Here is a 22,248-nt window from a genome sequence, read left to right as displayed (position 1 = left end):
GAGTCAACACAAAAAATTGGAGACTTAAAATAAACAGGTAACTTTTTGCCGGCATATCTTTGAGAAATAGTGTAATGATAAAAATTACTTAAACGTAGAAAGAGACTCTGGAAAACAGAATTTTCATTAAAATGACCACTGTCACCATTCAAAATTTTGATCCTTCAGAATCTATCAATTTGTGGTGGTAAAATTAAGGTGAATGAAAAGTTGTAATGTATACATTAAATGAATTTTGTCAGTAAGTTCAATTAAGTTTTGACACATATTTATATTACTTTTATTGTTGAATTAACTTTTTATAGCCAAAGATTATTTCTAATATGGATTTATTTATTTTTAATCAAATTTAATCCATATAAAAAATTTTTTTGCAAAGTGGCAATTAAATTAAAAGGATCAGACACCAACTAATTAGGTTTCAAAAAAAAAGTGACTATGAAGTCATTGGAATCTATCAGCCACTGGGGTTACCAACTGAAAATTTAGTTGGCAAGTAAGAGAGAGCAAGGCTCAAGCTCCCTAGTATTTTTACCTTGATAGTGGTACTCATAAAGTAGTACTTACATTACTAACACAATGTTTTAAATAGGGCGACCTGTCCTATCTGACCTTTGATCCCTATAAATGTGTCCTTTTTGTGAAAATAAGCGCTATCCCTTAAAAGAACTGCCTTTTTACTCATATTCCATTTTTAAAAATTAATAACTCACTGTTTAAATAATAATTACAGACAGGTAAAATTATATGTGATTATAGGTTTAATTCTGATTACTATTGCAAATATTTATTTGTTAGGGTTATTCTTAATTGGTTAAATTTTCAAAAGTTTCTCTTTTTTTCAAGGAGTATATTAATGAATGTTTTAAGTTATTTTAAGTTATTTTAAATTATTTTTTAAATAAATATTTTTTTTAAAAAAATGCACTTTTATATGTTTATTTCTTCATAATTTTCAGATTGAATTATAAAAAAAGCTTTCAAGTTGTTTATCAATTAGCAAATTTTTCTTCAGTTTACTTTTTTATGAAAAAAATTTTTGCTCAGAGATTGTCTTTTAACATAATTTTTATAAACTACAAAATATTTGTTTATGATGTTTTAGAATTACTTTTGAGATATATATATATATATATAAAATAAAAAGGGTTAAGTTAAAAATTATTGAGGATCAAATTCAGTTATTACATAATATTACACAATTTAATTAATTTTTACAGTGTTAAGTGAGTGCCCTTTTCTGTGAGAAAGTGCCCTGACTTTTTTTATTCCTAGGAAGAGCTCTGACTAAAAAGTTTCTCTAGATAGCTGTACTCCTTTGCTACCAATGTGAAAAAATTATTTGTAGATAGCTGCATGTAAATCTAAACGGTTGATTCCATTGATTTTTTAAAATTGACTTATGATTTTGGAGGTTCTACTATACATTTCTATGTATGAAATGTATATGTCTGTCTATGTACTGAAATGCATTTCACATTTCAGTAACATTAAAATCTTTAATGTATTAATATCTAATTATAAAACTGAATAAATAAGAAACAGCAAACCTTTGTAACAGGCCAAAGTGAGAGCGCTTTCCTTAAACTCATTAGAATGTGTATTTATGCTAGCCCCTCTTTCAACCAGAAGTTTTGCAACTTCTACATGACCAGCACTGGCAGCCTCCATTAAAGGTGTATGACCATTTTCATTGTGATCTTCCACTCTAGCACCAGCATCAAGTAAAACCCTCACAATATCTTCATGGCCTGCTGCACATGCAAACATCAGCGGCGTATTACCTTCCGGACAAACTATAGGTGGCATAGCACCATGCATCTCCTGCTGAGCTTTCATGTTGATTTCTTGATTTTTTACTTTGGAACTTTTCAATTTTTTCTCTGAAATACATATGCATGTGTTATTACCTACTACTGAACAGTATTTACATATTTAAGAAACAATGAATTAAATTAGAACCTTGAGATGTTTGGGCATTAACATCAGCCCCATGCTGAATTAGTAGCTTAACTATATCTAGATGTCCAGCATTTGCAGCCTCCATTAAAGGTGTCATGTCTTTCAAACCTCTATCCTCCACATTAGCTTTCATCGCAAGCAGTAACTAATAATATAAATTATTTATTATTAAAATATAAATAAAGAAATTATAAAACAAAATAGCTTATCCAATAAATGACAGATAATATCAAGCAAACTAAGAGGACAACCATTGGTGTCTTATATCTAAGATTTAGTATATGCTTGAAGAAAACAAATTTTGGCAAAATTGGAAACTATTAAAAGCTGAGTTAAATAAAGATTAACTTGTGGTGTTATACAAATGCTTTAAAAATACTGATAACAGCAATTTTTTTAAAAATTTTTATCCTAGGTTTTGTCAATTCTTCTCAATCCAGCACCAGCTAGATCAAATTCAAGCACCAAATGCGCGTGTAATGATAAGTCTGAGTTCTAGATTCATACAACTAAGAAATCTGCAAGACTGATCATGAACTCATGAAGATGAGAGGAGGGCAGTGTTTTCAGTTCAAAAGACCAGAAGAAAGAAGACTGATTAGCTCCTTTGCCTATATGCTTTAGCTGGGCATAATGGAAAGGCCTTCAGATCTCGGATGGCCCTACCAGGATTTAACTTCCGACGTACTATGTCCATTCCACCTAGTGGCATCCATGCGCCACGATGAGGCAGCAAATAGGACTTAGAGTCTAAATTCCACACAACAAATATATGATTACTTTTTATTTCCAAGTGCACTCCTTTTAAAATACTTCATACATAAATTTTGTAATGAATTTCTTCTCACAAAAATATAAAAATTAATTTCTTAAAAAAAAAAAAAAACTATTTCAATTAAAGATTGGGGTACCTTATATTTAAAATTGAATTGTAGAGTTTAGTGGTCAAGTGCCAAATTTGCTATACTGTGAAAAATGTCACTATATATTCTAGATAAAACTCAGTTATATAAACTTCACCAATTTTACAAACATTTGTAGATTCAAATGAACTTTCAGCTTACTGTGCAAAATATCCTCAATTCGAAAATCTATCTGATGTCATAAAGCATAAAAATATCATTATTCTTTGTTTTGTTTTATTTTATCGTTGTCTTGTAAACTGTTCATGCACTGGACAACATAATGATGAAGGACCAGACTAGTGTTTATACAAGCCATAGACTTGTTACTCTAATACAAGACCAAAACTACATCATACAAGCCATAGACTAGTTATTCTAATAAAAGACCAAAATTACATCTTGGTGAAATTATCTTTACTGGTGATTTCAAATACATTTCTTACATGGTTTTTCTATTGTTCCCTCAAAATTTAATTTTATTTTGCATTTTTTATGCAAGCAATTACAAATGAAAGTTGAAATAGAAAGATAAAATTATCCCTTGAGATGGACAATTTAGCGTAACAGAACCATATGCGGCTCGAGTATTGTCCATGCTTAAAATAGAATAAAAGACAGTACAGGTTAAACCAAAATGAAATAAAAATTTACCTGAGCAAGTTCATAATAGCCAGAAGAACATGCTAACGACAATAGACTTTCACCTTCTTCAGTCACTTCATTAATATTCTTGCCTTCACTGAGCAGCTTTTTTACAGTTGTAATATCACCATGACTGCAAGCTTCAGCAAGTGTAGAACTAAAGTGATGTTCATTTATCAATATTTATTATTTTTCATTTCACACTAAAATTGTATTTTAAATATACTAGAAAATAAATGAAATAAATAACATAATTGTCTATTGTTGAAAATACTATACATTGAAGGAAAAGCATAATGAACTTATTCTATTTTTCTCCTTTACTCTTTTATAGGAGGGGGAGAAAAATGGAGTTTAGGTAGGATTGAAGTAGGTGTTATACGCAAATTAACTTTAATTTTTACAGAGTGACATTGGTAAAAAACCAATGCGTGATATAGACAGATGACATGATTATATTTCTTATCTAGCATAATATTTAAAATAGTGAACCATTAAGTATGCTCATCTCAAAAGTAACTTTCATTACAGTTGAAAATTTAGCATGGAGTTGGAGTAATTAATACATGCGTAAAAATAGACAAAATATAAAAATGTGTTATTTTTATATTAAAAATTAATCAATTTAAAATGCATAATCAAAATAAAAGTAGGTTAAGACAACACAATACATTTAAACTGAAATGTCACCTTTTTTGTGTTGCATATATACAGGGATGAGAGTAGTCAGAAAGTAAAAAAGAGGAAATCCAAGAATGAATATATATATATATATATATATATATATATATATATATATATATATATATATATATATATATATATATATATATATATATATATATATATATATATATATATATATATATATATATATATATATATATACACACACAAAAATTTGTCAAAAAGAGTGAGATCTTTAAACCATGTGATTATACCATGTGATTATAAATCCTGATGATTAATTTTAAAATTGTATGAATATATAAATATTAATCACATGCCTTATTTTTAAATTGAGACAATATGAATCCCGATATGAGGCTTTTAAATCACGTGAATATGAAACTCTATATAGAATTTTAAAGTATGCAGAAATACAAATCATGATGCGTAATTTTTAGAGCACGTAAACACGAATCACGATGCATAATTTTCAAACCGCGCAAATACAAATCACAATGTCTAATTTTTAAAACACGTTTAAAGTACGAAAATCGATGTTTGATTTTACAACCGCAAAAACGTATCACGACATAGAATTCTAAGCTCGCATGAATACCAATCGCTACATAGGGTTTTAAAAAGCGTAAATACAAATTACTTTATTGGATTGGATTTCGTATAAATACGAAAATCGATGTTTGATATTACAACCGCAAAAACGAGTCACGACATAGGATTTTAAGCTTGCGTGAATACGAATCGCTACATAGGGTTTTAAAAGAGCGTAAATACAAATCGCTATATTGGATTTTTAAATCTCGTAAATAAGAATCGCAATGTACGATATTTAAATCGCCTGAATAAGACTCGCAACTTTCAATTTTTAAATCAGGCAAACATGAAAATCGATGTTTGATAATAAAATAGCGATTTTAAAAATGCATAAATGCAAAACGCGATATTGGATTTTTAAATCTCGTAACTAAGAATCATAATGTGCGATGCTTGAATAGCGTAAATAAGAATCGCATAGCGCAACTTTTAAATCAGGTAAATACGAAATCGATGATTGATATTAAAATCGCGAGGGACTGGACTTGGGATTTCTAAAAGGGTTGTTTGTATTGTTTTTGTTTAGACATAAGAAATAAAAATTTACAAGATTATGTGAATGAGCAAATAAATTTTTTGCACCCCAAATCCACCTCTATTATTTTATTTATTTATTTATTTTTTGTTTGCTTTCACGGCAGACAACAGGGTCATGACGGCTGAATTGCAAAAATACGAGGTATCTGGCGGACGAATAAAAATACGGAAAATCTTATTTTCTGTGAAGAGAAAATAGCTAAAATAAGTAAAAATACGGAAGGGTGGGTTAGCAGCTAGAATGTAGTTTGAATTTTTTGTTTATCTTTGAAAATTGTAAATAAATATGATTATTTTATTTTAACAATTGAATTTTCAAAAAAAAAAAAAAAAAACGCGGGATATTTATTTTCAAAAAAAAAAAAAAAAAAAAACTTTTAGAGAATCCGAGTTTTTGATAAAAAGGCTGAAATTCGAAAGGCAAAAGCGAAAAATTCTCATCTCTGTATAAAGGTCAACCAGTTTTATCCCAAGGAAATGATTTTTTGAGAAACTTCAGAGGGAGGAATGAGGACTTCAATGCTTTCGCTCCGAGGAAAATTAAATTCCTCATAAAATATTTTAACTTGTTCAAAAAAATTTCAGCAGAAATTAGCGGGAAAAATGGAAAAATCTAAAAAAAAGCGGAAATCCGCGGAAGAATCTCATCCCTGATATATAACATATTTTTTGGTAGATAGGATTTGTCAACTTAGAAATAGTGCACTGGGGAGATTAAAAGGCAATAGAAATATAAAGTTACCTAACTAACTAACAAATTTAATTAAAAAACTAACTAAACTAAAATAAATTGTTATATGCCTATTTGAGAAATATTAGAAAGGCATCAGGAATATATCCAAAGTTAAAAAATAAGAATGACAGAAATTAAATAAAATTATGTTTAAAAAAATCCATCCCCCTTTTTTTTAATGCTGCCTTGAGATTTATAGCATAATTGCCATACTAAAGTGTGTATACAATGTCTCTAAAAGTTGCACCACCTGTCTCAAATACAGTTTTACATAAAAATTTATAACATATAATTTCATATTATAATTAATAATTATATTATATATAATTTATATACTTCAGGAAAAATTCTACACATTATTTTACAAACTGAATAAAGATTAGAAAAGATAAGACAAGAATTTAGACAAGATTTAATTGAAAAAAGATTTTTAAAAAAAAAAAAAAACTCGGTTATAGGAAGAAAAGTTAAGAATGGTGTCTAACGCTAATAAAATAATTTAACTAGAGACAATTGTTTAAAATCACCAAGAAATGCACAGACATATTGTGACTGAACTGGAAAAAGTGACCAAGTCAATATCTAGTAAAAGATTATGTGTTAGTCATTTAAACATATGTAGTCTTTTGGGGAAAAGAGGGAGCTGAATCTAATACACATAGCCTTTAGCAACATACCAATGCTATATTGACATGAGACCAGATGAAATTTTTTTTTGAAAAAAAAAAAGGGGACAGACATATAAAGACTTAATAACTCACTTCTGCCAACGACTGACTAAGTCAATATTGGTAATATACTCAATGTACTGTTACAAGAATTCCATAATGACAAATGTTTTGAGGGTATTATCAAGAATTAATAAGAAACTTCCATTTATCTTAAATGTCAAATAATTTTATTTTACAAACAAACTGCAAAAAATATATAATTGTAATTGTCAACATAAAAAAAATAAAAACTATTAACACTATATGAAATTTTTATTGTGCTATGGTTATAAGTTATTCTGCAAGGATACAGATCTTAATAGTTCACCTCTAAATGAAAATTTTTCTGCAGAGGATTTCATTGTTCTGTGGTGTACCTTGCTGTCTTTTTAAGAAAAATAAAATCGCCAGAACCCCTTTCCACTTAAAGAAAAGCTACAAAAGCTGAGATAAATATATTTAAACAATTAAAAAAATTATCACTTTCTAGAACAGTGCTTTAATCAAACAATATCTAAAAGCATATACGAAAGAAAAAAAAAGTTAATGAAAAGCATAACAGAGAGTGGTGGTATAGTCTGTAAAAAATAAATTCTGTTTCTAAGTCATTAGTTTTTCTAAACATTAAGTTTGACAGACATATCATTTTACCTAAAGTGAAATTAGCAAATAATTAATAAACTATTTTCAGATACTTAATAGCATTTTGATTTTACGCTTAGCATTTTAAGTCAACGTTTTAAGTTAGTTTATTCTACTGAGCTACAATAACAAGCAATTTATATTATTGAGCAAGAATAAATGCATTTCTTTTATTGATATTAATTTCGCATAAAAAATTAAACATAGAAAATTCACTGGTTTAGTAAGCATTTATGAAAAAAAATTCTCACAATCACTCTTTTGACAAAAACACAAGACTTCACACAAATTTCACAGCTACTAAAAAAATAAAATGCAAATATACATTACAAGCATTGTAAACAAGCACAAAAATTACATGGAATACAAACGCTGTTATTATTAGATCAAACATTATTAATGAGAAATTAAAAAAGTTTTCCAGTGTAGAAGGATGTATGAGAGGTCTGAGAAGCATATTGATCCTAGATAACTGAACTTGAATATAAGTTACTCTTTAACTAATCATTTGATTCATAGACTACAATTTGAAAATTTTTATTTTATACATTTATATATATTATCCAAAGCAATTTAATGTGGATGATGGGAAAGACTTACATTTTTTAAAATTATAGATGGAAGTTGAAAGTTATAAATATTTGAAACTTAAAATGTTAAAGTAACCCAAAACTGAAAAAAGATAGTAGTCTATGAAACAATTCCTTAGTTATCTTGAGTTAAATATATATGTATAAATGATGAGGTTTAAGAAAGATATATTCTGAACAATACTTACAGTTTAAAAAAAAAAACATGGGGACAAACAAACTGTAAAGCATAGAATGAACGCAAGCTCACAACCAGTTTCATAAGGTATAATAAAGCGTTTTAAAAAAATTAAATCAGTTTCCGGACATAAAACGTTTAAAAAATTAAGCCAGGAATAATTTGACTTCAGCATGTAGTTTGTAAATTAAAGTAAAATAGTTATTAACTTTAAAGCGATAATTTTTAAAATTAAATAACCGGACCATGAAAAAATCTATTTAAATATTTTTTTCACAATCAAATAAATGATTAAGTCTTCCAGTTAAACTCGTTAGTTGGCATGTAGTTTCCTATCAATTAAATGTCCTGACACATTCATTATTTGTTTAAATATATTAAAATAATTACAAGCATGCTGTTAAGAATGAAAAAACAAATCAGCCAATTTGATTCACGATAACAAAACTGTCTTTAAACGAAACAGCATTGTCCGAACCCTCGCATGAATGCATGTTTATTAACAAATGCAACCTACCATGGTCTCATTCGACTAAGGATAACCGCAGCTTCGTCTAAAGCACAATTTACAGTGGAAGACAACTTCTTCAAAACCTCCTGATTTGTTAATAAGTCATCCGAAAAAGCAATCATTTCGAAACCTGAAATAAAAGTTATGTTAAAAATAAAGAAAAACTAATCATTTTAATACCTTGTTCGAAACTTTCCCCAATACAGCCTCTCGGCACAATGTTCTAAATTTTTTTCACACAGACCATCACCTGTTCTCAGGAAAAAAAAACATGATATACATAAGGAGAGGAAAGATTATTAAGTAAATAAGTCTTTAATCAATTATTTTAATAACTTAATTCTTAAGCTATTTGCTCTTTTCAAAAATTTTTAATAATTAAATATAAAAATTGTTTCACATACTAAACTACAACATAAAAGAATATAAGATATTAAGCATTAAAAAATATTTAAAATAATCAGAGCTAAAACACATATAAGGAATACTGCTCGTACTCATAGTGTTATCAAATAAAAATTATAGAGACTAAATTCATTCCTCAATAATTTTTGAGTGAAATTTAAAATAGAAAGGTTAACTTAACAGAAAAATTTAAAAGATTCCAGCATAACTTTATCAATAAAGCATTGAACACTTAATAATTTTTAAATAATCTATCAATTTATTAAAAGTCTTCATACTAATATTAAATTTAAAATTTATAATCTAGTTTAAAACCTCTCTAATGATATAGTTTTAAAGCGGAGTTGCATTATAGTGTATTACAATTAATTTTACAGGGAATATGCCAGATTACAGTTGTGTAATTTAGTGGAATTTAGTTTATTCGTCATTAAAAAGAATTCTATGATATGATTGCTGAAATCAGTGATGAAAATTCTATGATATGATTACTGAAATCTGTGATGAAAATTCTATGATATGATTACTGAAATCTGTGATTAAAATTCTATGATATGATAGGAATTAATCATTTTTAAAATCGGAAGAAAGATAAATCAATAATTGTGAATATTAAAAAAAGAAAAGAAACTATCCTATGCAGATTTGAGACACAAAAATCTGGAATATCAATACAATAAGCTAATAATAAAGGCAATTAGGAGAATATATTTTTTATCAGGAAAATCAATACCAAGATAGCTAAGAACCCTATTTACGAGTATTTTCACTCGTTACGAAATTTTTGAGATAAACTCGAATCTTGATGCAAATTGACTTACTTAACCTATAAGTTATTTCATTAAATATCAAAATTAGAACCAAAACAATTTCAGGGAGAAACTTAAGTTTGGGACCAATTAAAATAATAACCTGGAATAGTTCAAGTTTTTACTGGTCACAAAAAATATAATATGGTAGCTGTCCCCTCTAGCATACAGACCCTTTTATTTCTGAATTACTATATACAATGGTCCCTCATTGTTGCTACTTTGTTTAAGATCTATAGCTAATGTGCTAAATTTATGGCTTTCCTCATTTCCTAATAGGTATAAATATAAGAACAATGCAAAGTTCTCATTAAGTAATGCAGAAAAATACCCTTTTCTCTTTTTAAGTATTAATTAAATTTTCAAAATTTGTATATCAAAGCAATAAAGCCAAAACTTAATTTTTATAAGTCAATTTTTGTTTAATGTTTTTATACTGTTTATTCATAAGTTGTTCACTGTGCAAATCAACTTTTTGAAATATTAATAAATGTTCAAAATTATCAACGCCTCTAAATGAAAAAAAAATTATTAAAAATTAAATTAAGTTTCAAATTTAATGTACTTCATTTTGTTTCATTAATCAATTTTATCAGGATATCGGGTCTGATAGGACTGATATAATTATATTAATACTGTTCATTATAAATAATTGTCAAAAACAGCTTTTTAAAGAAACTTTTAAAAGAGAACTTTAAAAATAAAAATAAAATACGGACTTATAGGTTACCTCAGAAAATTTAATTGAAATGCTAAAAGGAATTATTCAGGGAAAATAAAATGATATGAAAGATCAAATTATTTTATTAAAGATCAAATTAATCACATTCTCTGATATTTCTTGTTCCTAATTCTTCTGTTCTGTGGTCACCCAAACTTAAAAATATGAAAGATGCATAAAGTAGTGGAAACTTTCACGTTAGGAAGAATACAGGAAGAAATTTGAATTACATTTTACTGCACATTATAAAATTAAAATAAAAAATAACAAATTTATTAATTTATTACACTACTTTAATAATCAATAATTTAAGATTTCAAATGGCCTGAAAATAATTGATGAGTAACAAATGGAGCATTTACAAAAATCTAAGAGAAACATTTGTATTCGTCTTAACTTAGAAGCATTTGTATAAATAAACAAAAAAGACATTCATTTGAAATTAAGAAAGATACTTCATTTTATAATTTTATCACACATTTGCCCACTTACGCAAAACTAAACTTTTTTTACTTTTAACTATTTATTGTTTTTAATTATAATTTACATTTTCAATCACCTTTATATTACTCCATAATTCAAAAGAATACAGCTACTTATTTAAGTAATATTTGGAGAAATAGGTAGTCAATATATCACGAGATATCCTGATATATTAAATTGATAATTACATTAACTGCAAAAAGTCTATTTCAGTTCTATAACAGATATCTCTGAGGGAAATTTTATAATAAAAGAATTGGTTAATCATTTTCATATTATCAGTATTATTAATAAATATTAAAACATTTAATCACTTAATTCACTATCAAAATTTTCCAAAAACTTATTCTGCAATTATAAAATTAAATTCTGCAATTATATAATTAAAAAGTATAACTAGACATTTTCTAACCTCTTCTTTTATTCACGGAGTTCATTTTATTGCTGCAATACAAGCATTGATCCAATAAAAAATTTAAATACATTTATATATAAAATAAAGAGGATATATTCTTTTGTTAACACACCTGCAATTTTACACAGTAACTTTGCCAGGTATTTGGTTTTCATTTCGCAATTTAATATTGAAGTAAAGTAGAACATTTTAATGAATGAACAATATTATATATCGTCCTGGGTTTCATAAATTAAAATAGATTATGCATGTGCAATGACGAGTTAACCCGTCATTGCACTTGCAAACACTGTTGACCAATGACGAGTTAATATTACTATATTACTGAGTTCTATTTAACTACAAGTAGAACCCCATTTAAATTATGAATTCTTAGCTTCTTAATCCCTCTTTTAAATTTTTATATTCATAATAATATTTTATCTATTGATAGACAAAAGAAATTCAAATCAATATTTGAACCATCACGCTTTTAAATTAGGACTGTTCAAACATCTGCTGCAAGAAAAAGCAAAGCTGCAATTTGATACTCAGAATTATTATAATTTTCTCTTTTGGTTATTAATAACAAAGGGAAAAAATTCTTTTCAATTATTCAAAGTTAGATTTTAATTTTGCCTCTATAAATGTGCTAACGGGTATTTTTCATGCTGGAAAATTACATGGCACTAGGGATGTGTCGTAACTTATTTTTCGCGTCCCCACCACGATTTTTAGTGTATTTGATGAGTCAAAACATACGAGCAGAATCACTAGATAGTATAACTAAAAATCTAGAAGATATAATTCTGAAAAAAAGAAAAGAATACTCTAAATTCAAAAAGTTTTCCGCAAATCAGTCTGAATAGTAGATATGCTGTATGATTTGATGATGCTTCCCAGGGATAATAGAGAAATGGAGATATACATAAAAATTAATAGTTTTTAATTTATATATACAGTGAAACCCCCGATTTTACGTTTTTTGTCGGACTAGCGATAAAAAACGCTCGAAGCGGAATAACGTAAAATCGGGGTTAAGAAAAATCTATGCATATTTTTAAAAATTGACACCTACCAGTTAAATTAATGGAAAAAATGAGTAATCTTTACTTGCTTTTCGTTTTTAGCTACAATTTCGTATACAGCTCGTTCAATGCTAACAATTCTTTGCAAAGTTGCTTCTTGATTTACATTTGCAAGTAAAAATTGTTTTAGAGTTTTTATGCTTTATATCGCTTGATCAGCTGTCGGCACGTCTTCTGTTATTTCATCTTTATCGTCATCAGCACTATTGTCGGAATCAGGCATTAAATCACTTATGAAAGGGATTTCTGAAGTAATGATATCTGTGTCACAGTCGATGTTATGCTTCATCGACTTCTGGAAGGTCCTCAACTTCAGACACGCTACCTTCTTCTTCTTCTAAAACAACAGCGCTCTCCTCCTCCGATATTGAAAATCCTGCTTTATTGAATCCATTGATAATGCTTTTTCGGTCGACACTGTTCCAAACTGACGATATCAAATTAAGAGCCTCAAGAACATTAATTTTTGCCTTAGAAGCATCCTGAAAGTCACCAGAATCAAGAAACATTAGAGATTTTCTAACCAGTTGCTTCCGGCAACACTCTTTAAATGATCGTATAATTTCTAAATCCAGTGGTTGAAGTTTGCTCGTACAGTTAGCTGGAAAAAACTATATTCGCACGTTTTTCAAATTAAGGTTTAAATGAGCAGTGCATTGGTCTAGGAATAAAATTATGTTGCGCTTTTGAAAATTCATTTTCTTATCCAGTTTTCGAAGAAAATTTTTAAATAATGCTTGTGTCATCCATGCTTTTTTGTTTGAAGTGTAATCGGTAGGAAAACTTTTGATATTTTTGGAACACCGTGGTTTCTCTGCTCTACCGATTACAAGAGGCGTTAACTTTTGGCTTCCATCGGCATTTGCACAGAGCAAAACAGTAAAGCGCATTTTTGAAAGCTTTCCTCCATGGCAATTTTCAACTTTAATTGTCAATGTCTTGTTTGGCAATAGGTTGAAAATCAATCCCGTTTCGTCCGCATTAAATATGTCACTTGGATTATAGCCCTTTAATAAATTTGGCATAATTTCTTCTTTCCACTGTTACACAGTTGTCAAAGCCACACTATCGGATTCGCAACATATAGATTTGAAGCATAAATTGTTCCTTTTCTTTTAATCGATCGATCCAGCCATTTGATGCACTGAAACCTTGGAGTTTAAGCCTTTCAGCAATTTCAAGCGCCTTTTCTCTCAGGATGGATCCATTTATAGGAATCTTAGCTGCTCTGGCTTCCTTGAACCAGTTCATTAAAATGTTTTCTAACTCATCATACGGAGATGTTTTAAGGGTTTTTCTCTTCTTGGTATTTTTTCCGAGTTTTTCAGAGTTTAGTTCTACTGAAGCTTCTTGCTTTAAAATCATTTGCAAAGTTGAATAAGCAATACCCAAAGATTTAGCACGATCAACTTTAGTGCCGTAAAATTCTTTAGCTTTTTCGATGATTTCAGCCTTTTCGGCCAGAGAAAAGTTTTTTCGTTTCGACATCTTCTTTCGAGAAAAGAACATGATGACTGAGGTTTCGAAAATGGGAAAAAATGCTATAGCTTTCGAACTCAAACAAAACCGACTGAAAATCTCATTTGGTATGCTAGCACGGAAAAATGAGTAAAACCATTTCGAATAGAATAAAAAATATTTTTTGATCTGTTTGTAGAAAGACGCATCAAGCGGGATTTTCATAAAAGGGGCAACGCAAAATCCGGGATTTTTTAACATTATCGGTATAGGCAATTTTCACGGATCAGCAGAAAATGACGTAAGAAGCGGGATAACGTACGAAACGGACAACGTAAAATCGGGGTTCCACTGTATATATATATTTTCAAACTGCAATTTTCTATTTTTTTGAACAGAAGAAAAACAAATTCTGAAGCTTGCAAAGTTTAAATTTTATAACTTTTACACAGTTGAAAAAAATATGCACGAAAACATACCAGCTGCATCTAATTGGCCATTTTCAAACAAATGGCTACTTGCTTCTAATAAAGCTTCAATGCGACATTGAGTTTCAACATCAATGCCAGATTCTGATACATCATCACGAAGAAGAAACTTGGAGGAGTCTAAGCCTGGTTCTTCATCGATATCTCCTTGTTCTAAAATGAATGATTCAACCTAAAACAGTTAACAAAATTTAAAGTTTTTTAATTAAAGTTAGAAAATTTTTAATACAAACTAATGCAAGAGTAGCTAATATGTAGTGGCACTAGTGATGTAACGAATAGTGATGGGGCCGAATAGCCGAATACCGAATATTCGGTGGCCGAATACTTAATTTTTAAAAATTTCTCTTTTGATTGTAATTAAAGTAATTTTCAAATTTTAAATTAAAAATTAAATAAATATTAACAAAATTGCTTTCTTAATCTTTGTTTATTCAAAAAAATTTTAACAACTTGATTTATTTTTGTAATAATTTAAATATCTTGATGCCAATAACAAGGCAATATGGCTTTTATAAATCTAAATAATTAATAATAGCATATTTTAGTTGTAGTTATACTTGTAATTTATATGCTATTTTATTTAAGATAAGAAGTCATTACTTACTACTGTTAAATGTATTCTTAACTATTTTTTTTGTCAGAAAAATTATTAAAACTCAGAAAATTGAGAACTTTTTAAAAGTTTCACTTTTGAAATTTTAATTTTGTAATTAAATAATTTTCAAATTTTAAATTAAAAATGAAATAAATATTAACAAATTTGCTTTTTTAAACTTTGCATATTTTAAATAAAATTTAACAACTTGATGTATTTTTTGTAATATTTTAAATATCTTGATGCCAACAATAAGGCTTTCACAAATCTAAATAATTAATAATAGCATATACTTCATTATTCGGCCGAATAACTTCAGTATTCGGCTAGGCCGAATATTCGGCAAAAGGGCCGAATACCGAATAGTGGCCGAATATTCGTTACATCCCTAAGTGGCACTCACCCATTATAACTTTAAAAATAATAATTCTTCAATATTATTACTTAATCTTTACAATTTTAAGAAAATATCTGAAAAGTCTAGGAATTTAAAAAGAGTCCTATTTTAATAAAGTTGCGGACCGCCATTTGACTGGTGTTTTTAATTGCAGTCCCCCGCCTCATGTAAGTTGGAAACCACTGATATAGATGTAAAATACCCAGGTCTTAATAAATTAGGGTAAATACCCAAAATTCATAAATGCCTGGAAAATTCTCAACTTTATTGAAAATTTAATGTTTGTATGTAGTTATTCTCAGAACTAGAAGCAAGACAAATCAGGTTTATATGCTTAAAAAAAACAAAAAATTAAAAAAAACCTAATTTTTGGGTATTTACTGTAAATACCTGGGGAAATACCCACTCATAAATGCCCTGTCTACTAGGTATTTACTCGTCCTAGGCATTTATGATATATACCATATACAGTTAGTAGCAATGTTTTGTCAAAAAGTCTAACTCTTATTCTTACTTGAAAGTTATTCAGATGCATTTCTCCATTGCATCACTTCTAAAGAAAAACCACTATTTTAAAATCTGTCGAGACAAAGTCATCATATCTTTGTTGCAATGGTTTAGTTTTTCCTTTTGACATTTTTATAATAACAGTAAAAGTATAAAATATTTTTGTGCAAAAATTTTTTTGCTTTGAAATTTTTATTCATCAATGAGTTTATACAGTGACATGTTGCAGAAAGTTTTTGGTCCATGACCTATGTGTGCAGAAAATGTTATCAAAAATCCAAGTTATTTTTCAATTATTTTTATTAGCAGTTTTTACGATACATTCATTGGTGGTTTTAAATCATGCATTTAAATAGTTACTTATAGACATGATTCATTCGAGTTGCTTTAAAAAATCATAAATTAAAGCTTTTTTTGCAATTGTGATGCTTATTAGTGAGAATTTGACGATCCCGTTATTTTTAAATATGATGTTATGACACATAAGTTATTGATCATGCATTTAAATAATCACTTTTATACATAATTTATTTGTGCATATTTCAACATAAAACATAAATATAAGTTATTTTTCCATCGTTTTTCTTTTTGGCAGTCAGTGCCATCCATTTGCACTGATGGCATCGTATTTGAAATCCCAATATTTCATAAAATATATCCAATATTTCTTCTTATTGCAACAAGAAAAATTAGAAAAGTGGAGCAAAACTCAAATTTTTAAATTGGTCATTGTTTGTATTTTGGTTTTAAAATGTCTGTAGCTAAGAGAATTTTTTTTTATAAAAAGAAAAAGTTGAATTTAAAATTCATGAAACCTCTAAAAATTCAAGAAATAAAAATAATGCCTAAAGTGTAATATACTAAATAAATATGGAATCTTATATTGTACTTTAATTTTTGGTTTCTATTCAAACCCTATAAATTTTCCTAATTAAAATATTTAATTCAATTTTATATTATTCATCAAAATATGTATGCATTTTTTTTACTCTTTCATTCACTTTGTAAGTGTTAGTTTTTTTTCTTCCCCTTGTTAGAATTTATATTTTTTTAATATATCAATTATTGATAAAAAGGGAAAAAAGCATGTTATTTCATCTTTTAATAAATTCTAATCATTAAACGTATTTCATTTTCTGCAAAAACATTACTGAGATTAACTGATAAAAAAATTTATTTCTTAGAACACCGATATTTACATAAAAAATTATATTTGCTGCCAACACTACCTAACATGAGCGTGGCCCTTCGTTTGTCAACCTTCTGCGCTATAAGCACTTCTCTGTAAAAGGTTGTGCACCTCTAATAAATATACTACATTAAAAGTGCTCGAAGGACAATACCAACCACATTGCCATAATCATGCTATTAATTACAAAACTGTAGAGCCCTAACCTCACTGACCCTACTTATACACTGTTGTGAGATTGCTTTGCATATATCTACTATGTATTTCATATTCATTCGTTCAAAAACGGCACATCAGACATGCAGAAATGGCCGTCCCTGAATTAATAATAAAGAAAGTCCTTTTTAAAAATATTATCTAGCATAGAAAATCAGACTTGTAAATAATAAATTGCTGTTTTCAAGTAATCCAGAAAAACTAGATACCCAGAAAATATATATCACATCAATCCCAGATAATTGGATCATAACTGTACAGTTAACTTTTGGTAATTATTTATATATTTCTTTTACGTGGTTCCAAAAAAGTCATTTTCTTTAACTCTAATATTTACTCAGAACAAATAATTATGCATTTTTGTGTCAGACGTAAAATAACTGAAGTGGCTTATGAGAAATCATGCAAAAATCAAAATGTACAATTATACTATATACTTATGCAACAGAATTTGTCTTTATATAATGCACTTCAATGAGTATTTACTTCACTTCTCTACTTTAATAATAATATACAGTAGGGAACCGATTATCCGGAACGATCGGGACTACCGCTATTCCGGATAACTGATTTTTCTGGTTTTCTGAATTGTTACAAAAAGCAGTTTTTTTATTGTTAAACCCAACTGAAAAAAATACATATTTAGAAATAATCTTAAAAAGAAGAATAAACGATGAAGTAATACACTAATGATTATTTCTAAAATGATGGTAACGTAAACATTTTTCAAAAAAGAAAGAAAAATCCTAAAATCATAGGAGGAAAAAAAAAATAATTTTTTTTTAAATGGCGGGAAAATTTATCGAATTTCCTTCTGGTTTTTTTGTTTACCGGTTTTCTGATTTCCGGATAAAGGGTTCTGTACTGTACATTTATAAAATTTTAAAAAAATATGGATTTCTTTGACAGCCACTTAACTCCTTGACATATCATTAAACACAAAAGTAATGCACCTAGAAATACTATTTATTTATCGGTTGTTATGGCATTCAAATGTAGCTTTGTATCTTGTTCAAAATACTTTATTTGAATAACAAAACGTCAAACTTAGTGTTACAACAAAAAATAAATATATTTTATTACTAAAAAGAGGTAAATTATATAAGCCTACGAATTATTTAGAAATAGTGGTCGATAAAAATCTACTAAATTGAATTTATTAAACCAAGAATCACAATTGGTAAACTATCACTTTAAAATATTTATTTGCTGTCGGGAGCAAGCTGGCATCTCTGTGTTGAAGACGTCTAAGGCACGTCAATTATTATTTTGACATCAGAAACAAATTACGTCTTTGTACGTCAAGGGGTTAATATGACTAAAAATTTCAGATATTGCCCAATTTGATTTAACAACCTATAACTAATTGGGGGGGGGGGGGTAAAATTATCAAGATAAGAGTTAACCTTTTAACTTATTCCAAATATCAATAATCTTAAAGATTACATATTTAAATAATTTTTCCTTATGTTGAGACAATCATCTACCATATTAAAATTATTAAAAATAATATAGTAATTGGAATTTGAAAGTGACACATAATATACAGAGGTAAGTTCTGTATCTGGCATTGTCAAGATTTATACCGATAATAGGTCTTTAAGGTAAACAAAGATCAAACCATACTAAAATGATTTTTAAAAAATGTTAATGTCGACAATATTTATACATAATGGGTTTTTTTAATTGACATTTAATTAACAAGAGCATATTTAGTATAATAAAATAAATGTAACTAATAATGCTAAAAAAGTGGGCAGAGGATTTAATTTTCCCTTTCATGAATGAAATATTACACCCATTTTTTCTTCTTCCTATTTTTGATGTAAAGAGCACAGATATTCAGATAAAAATAACATTAAAAAACAAGCTTTAAATTGGAAAAGAAAATCCTATGTAATATAAAGATTGCAGAATGATAGTAATTAGTAGATTTTAATAAAAACATTTAAAATTTGAACCAAAACAAAACCTCTCTGCAGAAGTTTTCCAATGTTATTTAAAGTCACCTTTATTAATATTCATAGTATATTCTTTTTGAAATTTGTTTTCCTTTCACCGTTCCTTTGTACTTCAAAAAATTCTTAACATGTGCTCATAAAAACAGTATAAATGTTTAGCTATCTTTAACCTATGTTAAAATTTAGGGGATATTTCTGCATCGAGATCTGTAACGCTAACTACAAATAGATTTTAAACTGGCAAATTTCTTTTAAAAAAAAACATGTAGATCTTTGCTTGGGGGTTGTTACAAGTTATACCTTTCAAGTTGGTCCCATTCTGTGATTTTTTTTTTTAAGTTTCTTGCGGACCGCTGCCCGGAAGTTTCCAAGACTTGCCAATTATTCTGCCACAGATCAAGGTACGGAAATCTCCCCAAAATTTATTCATAAGATTTTAAACTGGCGTTTGAAAATAATTAGAGGAACAATTTTTTTTTAAGATCAGTAAAAAGAGACTTATTTAAAAAATCTGAAAACCTTTTGAAAAGAAATTCAAATTAAAAGTGATAAACATTTACTAACAACAAATAACAAAGAATAAACAGTGAATTTTTAATAGTGTAATATTTCTCTAAGAGCTATTTAAACTATTAACAAAACTGTTTCAGGAAAGGTGTTTAAACAATTTAGTCCATTCTGCTATATTAGAAACAATTTAGTGTTATTTATTGTATGATTATATAAATATTCAACATAAATGTACAAACTTTCTTTATAAATATTATGACAGTCAATACCACACAATAATTCAGTTTAGAAAAAATAAAAATAAATAAAAATTTAAATTAATGAAGAATATCCATGATTTTTTACACTCTGATTTTCATGCACTTTACACAGTTTATACACAATAATATTGATTATAAGTTTGCAACCCCTTCGAACCAGAACTTAAGAACTAAACCTCAGGTTTGCCCTCCCTTACAGTTACCTGAACAAAAATCTTTACTGAATTTATAAATGTTAAAGGCACTAACAATAAATTATTAAATTAACAATAATTATTAAACTAGCAATAATTAATAATAATATTTTCTATTTTTAGTAACAATGATTTAACATTTTCAAATTACACAATTTAGTGCCTTGTCTACAAAATACTCTTATCAATTGCTATCATAAGTGTAAAACATTCATGGTTTTTACAGTTACAAATTGGTTCCACATAATTATTGACTAATTAAATATTCAATTGGTACAATCACAGATTATATTTTAAAAAAAGTAATTTTATAAGAATTAACAATCTTTAATTCAGTTTAAATTCAAGCTAGTACTGTAATTAGACTTATAGAACATTCTTAACCTATTCAGAAATCAGTTTAATGAATAGTAATCATTTAATTTTAAGACAACAAGTGAGGTCATCACAAGGGTGTGTAAAAATATTAAAGAATTATTTATTGTGATTTGAGTACGAAAAAGTGTTTGCCTGGTGAAACAATAAAATATTTATTTCATAGAATTTATAAATCTTTAAAATTTAAGCGAATTGTAAATGAAATAGTGAATAAGGTAAAATGTTTGTAACACTTGAGAACCAATGATGTATTTTAATATTCAAACCTCATTTAGTGCAGGAAATGAACTCTGATTAGTTTACGAGATTTTATCAGAAAATTTTTAAAGAAACTGAATTCGCTAACTTTTATTAAGAAAAAAAAAACAACAAGCTGAGTGGAAGCTTATGTCAACAAAATATAATTGCATCAACATATTAAGAACTGATTAAGATGAAAAACTTTAAAAATAACTAGAAGGAGATACAGGGAAATAATCGTATAATATATTGTTCTTGAAGGAATGTTATTCTAAATATCAATACGTATTAACTTAACTACTTAATGTTGAGGTCAACATTACAATGAGGGCTGTGCTCGCTTACGTCACACCTTATGAAAACATGTAAAAGTAAATATAATTGAAAGAATATATGTTTATTGAATATTATAGATTATTATCAGTAAGATTTCTTATTCAAGGCACTTAATAATAGCTTAAAAACATCTGATCTGTTACGGTGAGGAGTGTAAACATAGCTTAAGCCTACTAACTATATGTATTACGTTTTAGGTTCATCGCGACATGTAAAAACAATTATTTAATCAACTTACATCCGAAACATCGTCCTCCTCACTTTCGGAAACTTCGGCCATAAAATGAGTTTGAAGAGATGTGACGCTTGGTCCCCTTTCTACGTTTAGATTACCACTTAGAGGTGACGAAGACCTAGAATGGTCTTTAATAGATTCGTTTATTTCACTGTCTCTAAGGCTATCACATTTAGAATTGTGAACTACATTCTGCATGTTTCTTATTATTTGAAGACATTTAACACTAGGTTTTGGAAAATAAAAGCCTCAATGTATTTGAAAATAAAAGTATGGATCACTATATAAAGTTTATTAATACTTATGACCAACACATCGCCGCCATAACAGTAATCTTTACAGTGTATGTCCCGGATGTGAATGTATGCGGTCCTGTTCTGCAATTTGATGAAGAATTCGTCAACCCCAATTTATAAAATTAAGGGAAATAAAATTTATATCAATGACCCTTGATATAAAACAATGTAAAATTTAAATTAAAAAAAGGGTAGTCGTTTTCAAAGTTCTTTTTTGAAAATATTAAATAACATTGATCAAATTGCACCTTTAAATTTCGTTTCTTATGACTAAATAGTGTTTTCAAAAAATTAATATTTCAAGTGAATAATAAACTTATTTTTTATTTGATATATAATTAGAGGTTCTTAAAGCTTTTATTTTACAGTCAATAAATTATTTTTTGTAGACACA

The 22,248-nt window shown here is 27.8% G+C and overlaps 1 protein-coding gene across 7 annotated transcripts in view; it reads right to left on the bottom strand.

Annotated features, from left to right (window-relative positions):
- mask (multiple ankyrin repeats single KH domain) overlaps window positions 1-21,942 on the bottom strand; it is an 83,602-nt gene extending 61,660 nt beyond the window's left edge. For 2 of the 7 annotated variants that reach the window (XM_087160890.1, XM_087160891.1), the window contains exons 1-6: window positions 21,562-21,942; window positions 14,529-14,709; window positions 8,872-8,941; window positions 3,519-3,666; window positions 1,963-2,107; window positions 1,551-1,883 (exon numbers count right to left, since the gene is read on the bottom strand). In XM_087160890.1, coding sequence (XP_087017016.1) covers window positions 1,551-1,883; window positions 1,963-2,107; window positions 3,519-3,666; window positions 8,872-8,941; window positions 14,529-14,709; window positions 21,562-21,756 — 1,072 coding nt within the window. In that variant the 5' untranslated portion in view covers window positions 21,757-21,942. Of the gene's footprint in view, window positions 1-1,550; window positions 1,884-1,962; window positions 2,108-3,518; window positions 3,667-8,697; window positions 8,942-14,528; window positions 14,710-21,561 lie in introns of all 7 variants that reach the window. The other 5 variants (XM_087160889.1, XM_087160893.1, XM_087160888.1 and 2 more) reach the window with 3 other exon arrangements.
- Between the last annotated feature and the right edge of the window lie 306 nt (window positions 21,943-22,248).

Source organism: Parasteatoda tepidariorum, chromosome 4, assembly GCF_982258835.1.
Source record: "Parasteatoda tepidariorum strain Cologne lab strain chromosome 4, Ptep-v5.0, whole genome shotgun sequence".
Classification (NCBI taxonomy): domain Eukaryota; kingdom Metazoa; phylum Arthropoda; class Arachnida; order Araneae; family Theridiidae; genus Parasteatoda; species Parasteatoda tepidariorum.
This window is presented reverse-complemented; position numbering and strand designations above follow the sequence as displayed.